The sequence below is a fragment of the Chiloscyllium plagiosum genome, unplaced genomic scaffold, assembly GCF_004010195.1.
Source record: "Chiloscyllium plagiosum isolate BGI_BamShark_2017 unplaced genomic scaffold, ASM401019v2 scaf_10945, whole genome shotgun sequence".
NCBI classification, from domain to species: domain Eukaryota; kingdom Metazoa; phylum Chordata; class Chondrichthyes; order Orectolobiformes; family Hemiscylliidae; genus Chiloscyllium; species Chiloscyllium plagiosum.
The window spans coordinates 1-4343 of record NW_025199799.1 but is presented as its reverse complement, the minus strand read 5'-3'; the positions used below and the strand labels follow the sequence as shown (position 1 = coordinate 4343).

At 53.9% G+C, this 4343-nt stretch overlaps 1 protein-coding gene across 1 annotated transcript; it reads left to right on the top strand.

Moving 5' to 3' along the window:
* The first annotated feature begins 2231 nt into the window (after positions 1–2231).
* Positions 2232–4039, top strand: LOC122546051 (large neutral amino acids transporter small subunit 2-like). Its single transcript, XM_043684889.1, has 2 exons — positions 2232–2491; positions 3857–4039. The coding sequence occupies exons 1-2, from the start codon at positions 2247–2249 to the stop codon at positions 4014–4016; spliced, it is 405 nt and encodes a 134-aa protein (XP_043540824.1). The 5' UTR covers positions 2232–2246; the 3' UTR covers positions 4017–4039.
* Positions 4040–4343: the final 304 nt, after the last annotated feature.

Below are 4343 nucleotides of genomic sequence, written 5' to 3'. Positions count from 1 at the left end.
CTCTCCCCACCCCTCTCTCTGTCTGTCTGTCTGTCTCTGTGTGTGTGTCTCTCTCTCTCTCTCACACACACACACCCCTATGGTGGCACCAGAGACTCAGGTGTGACTCCAGCCTTGGGGTGACTGTCTGTGTGGAGTTTGCACATTCTTCCCACCCCTCCCCCTCCGGGTCTGCGTAGGTTTCCTCCAGGTGCTCCGGTTTCCTCCCACAGTGCAAGGATGTGCAGGTTAGGGTGGATTGGCCAGGTTAAATTACCCATAGTGCCCAGGGATGTGTAGGTTAGAGTGGATTGGCCGTGCTAAATTACCCATAGTGCTCAGGAATGTGTAGGTTAGGGTGGATTGGCCATATTAAATTACCCATAGTGCCCAGGGATGTGCAGGTTAGGGTGGATTGGCCATATTAAATTACCCATAGTGCCCAGGGATGTGCAGGTTAAGGTGGATTGGCCAATCTAAATTACCCATAGTGCCCAGGGATGTGCAGGTTAGGGTGGATTGGCCGTGCTAAATTACCCATAGTGCCCAGGGATGTGCAGGTTAGGATGCATTAGTAAGAGGTAAATATTGGCTAATAGGGTTGGGGAATGGGTCTGTGGAGGGTTGGTGTGGACTCTGGAGATCCGGTGTTTCTGTGATTCTCTCAACTATTTTCTCGATGCCTCTGATGAGGGCAAACTGCTATGGACGCTGGACGTTCTGAGAGAGTGCTGGAAAAACCATTCTGAAGAAGAGTAACACTGGACTCGACATGTTGACTGTGTCACTCTTTTTCTCTCGCTCTCGCTCTCGCTCTCTCTGCGGAGACCTGTGCCAGAGCTGTGGACATCCTCCAGCCACTTTCTACTTTTCTTTTCCGATTTCCAAATCTCTTGGCAGGTTCCTTTTTTAAAATTTTGATGACCTTCCCTCGGCAGCTCACTCAGCCCCCGATATTTCCGCGGTAACCTGGTGTTGGGCGTGGGAGGGGGCAGCCTCGGGCCTCCTCCATCTTGCGGGAGGAGGTGGCAGGACGCCATCTTGGTGAGCCCGTTCACCCGGCGCCTCGTGTTGATTGGTAGAATTATTGTCGTCACGTGTACCGAGATACAGTGAAGATTATTGTTTGGTGTACTCTACGGGCAGATGGTACCATACAGAGTGCACCGGGTGGGGAGGAACAGAACAGAATACGGTGTTACAGCCGCAGAGAGAGAGAGAGCGTGAGAGGGCGAGAGAGAAAGGGCGAGAGAGATGGAGAGAGCATGAGCAAGAGAGAGCGCGCGAGAGAGTGCGTGACCAACATTACCATCTGAGAGGTGTGTTCAGAAGTCTGACAATGGCGGGGAAGCAGCTGTTCCTCAATCTGTTTGTACGTGTGTACAAACCTATCTATCCTCTGCCTGATGGAGGGAGGAGGGTGGGAGAGAGTGTACCCGGGGTGGGATTGTGGTCTCGACACCGTGCTGCTCTGCACTGAATCCCCTGTCCCCCTCTCCCTCCCCGTGTACAAACCTATCTATCCTCTGCCTGATGGAGGGAGGAGGGTGGGAGAGAGTGTACCCGGGGTGGGATGGGGGCGGGGGGATAAGTCTCTGATGATGCCTCCCTGAGGCAGTGGGAAGTGTAGACAGAGTCAGGGGATGTGCAGGTTAGGGTGGATTGGCCGTGCTAAATTGCCCATAATGCTAGGTGCATTAGCCAGAGGGAATGGGTCTGGGTGGGTTACTCTTCGGAGGGTCAGTGTGGACTGGTTGGGCCGAAGGGCCTGTTTTCACACTGTCAGTAATCTAATCTAATCTTAAATTGTAAATGGAGCCGAGGCCCTACAGTAGTGAGTGCAGAGAGAGTTCAGTACAGGTACACGATCCTTCCTGCAAATCCTTGAGGCCAGTTCTTTCTCAGAATTATTTCGGAACAAATGACATTTTCACAGTGAAATTGAAATAGAAAAGTCTGAGCGCTGAGACACAGTTGACGCCTGACCGTGCTGGGCCACATCACGCCTGACTGATGTGGTTCGAGTGGGTGTGGAGTCGGGTCACCTGTCCCCGTGCCAAAACCGCGCTGCACACCCCATGAGGAAGGTGTCAGATTTCGGAGGTTCTCAGTCATGTACCTGGAAGGGGGGGGAGGGGTGCGGAGTATACAGCCGTGTGCGGCGTTGTGGGCTATGGTGGACGAGGCAGCGTCATCTGTTCTCACCGACGGTCTGCGGGTCAGACGGCGCTCATTGGCATCGGGAGGCAAAGGGGTGCCAGTTCTCCATGTTTGCTCACTCTCTCTCTCTCCGATCTTTTTTCCCAGGCAACATCATCGGCTCGGGCATCTTCGTCTCGCCCAAGGGAGTGATGGAGAATGCCGGCTCGGTGGGTCTGGCCCTGATTGTCTGGATCATCACCGGCTTCATCACCGCCATCGGCGCCCTGTGCTACGCCGAGCTGGGGGTCACCATCCCCAAATCCGGCGGCGATTACTCCTACGTCAAGGACATCTTTGGCGGACTGGCCGGGTGAGTGTGCGCGGCGTGGAGCTGAGGCTGGGCCAGGGCCAGGCTGGGGCTGGGGTGCCGGGGGAGGGGCGATTCCAGTCGCTCAGCTCATCTCACTCACTCGGCTGACCATGCTCGGACAACGGTTAGGACGCGTTTGGAATATTGCGTACAATTCTCATCTCCTTCCTGTCGGAAGGATTAGATTAGATTAGATTCCCTACAGTATAGAAACAGGCCCTTCGGCCCAACCAGTCCACACCGACCCAAACCCATCTCCCTCTGACTAATGCACCTAACACTATGGTAATTTAGCATGGCCAATCCTCCCTAACCTGCACATCCCTGGGCACTATGGGTAATTTAGCACGGTCAATCCACCCTAACCTGTACATCCCTGGGTACTATGGGTAATTTAGCACGGCCAATCCACCCTAACCTGCACATCCCTGAGCACTATGGGTAATTTAGTACGGTCAATCCACCCTAACCTGCACATCCCTGGGCACTATGGGTAATTTAGCACGGTCAATCCACCCTAACCTGCACATCCCTGGGCACTATGGCTAATTTAACACGGCCAATCCACCCTAACCTGCACATCCCTGGGCACTATGGGTAATTTAGCATGGCCAATCCACCCTAACCTACACATCCCTGGGCACTATGGGTAACTTAGCCAATCCAGCCTAACCTGCACATCTTTGGACTGTGGGAGGAAACCAGAGCACCTGGAGGAAATTCACGCTATCACAGGAGGAGAATGTGCAAACTGCACACAGACAGACAGTCATCCGAGGCTGGAATCGAACCTGGTATCCTGGTGCTGTGAGGCAGCAGTGCTAACCACTGAGCCACCGTACCGCCCGAAACTTGAAAGGGTTCAGAAAAGATTTACAAGGATGTTGCCAGGGTTGGAGGGTTTGAGCTACAGGGAGAGGCTGAACAGGCTGGGGCTGTTTTCCCTGGAGCGTCGGAGGCTGAGGGGTGACCTTATAGAGGTTTATAAAATCATGAGGGGCATGGATCGGATAAATTGACAAGTCTTTACCCTGAGGTGGGGGAGTCCAGTATGAGAGGGGCAGAGGTTTAGAGTGAGAGGAGACAGAGACCGAAAAGGGGCAATTTCTTCACGCAGAGGGTGGTGCGTGTGTGGAATGAGCTGCCAGAGGATGTGGTGGGGGCTGGTACAATGACAGCATTTAAAAGGCATCTGGATGGGGACGTGAATAGGAAGGGTTCAGAGGGATATGGGCCAGGCGCTGGCAGGTGGGACTAGATTGGGTTCGGGATATCTGGGTTGGCGTTGGACGGGTTGGGCCAAAGGGTCTGTTTCTGTGCTGTACATCCCGATGAGTCTCTCTCTCTGTCTCTGTCCCTGCTCAGGTTCCTGAGGCTGTGGATCGCCGTCCTGGTTATTTACCCCACTAACCAGGCTGTCATCGCCCTGACCTTCTCCAACTACGTGCTGCAACCCCTGTTCCCCAGCTGCTTCGCCCCGGACCTGGGACTTCGACTCCTCGCTGGGGTCTGTCTCTGTGAGTAATAACCGCCTCAGGTATTCCCGATCAGAGTCCCGGATCTCGGCTCCCATCTGGCCTCTGTGCTCTCCCACTGACCCTGTACAGTCACACAGTCAGTAATCCTTCCCCGGCTGAATAAACACTGACCCCTGTACAGTCACACAGTCAGTAATCCTTCCCCGGCTGAATAAACACTGACCCTGTACAGTCACAGAGTCAGTAATCCGTCCCTGGCTGAGTAAATACTGACCCTGTACAGTCACACAGTCATTAATCCTTCCCCTGCTGAATAAACACTGACCCTGTACAGTCACACCGTCAGTAATCCTTCCACTGCTGAATAAACACTG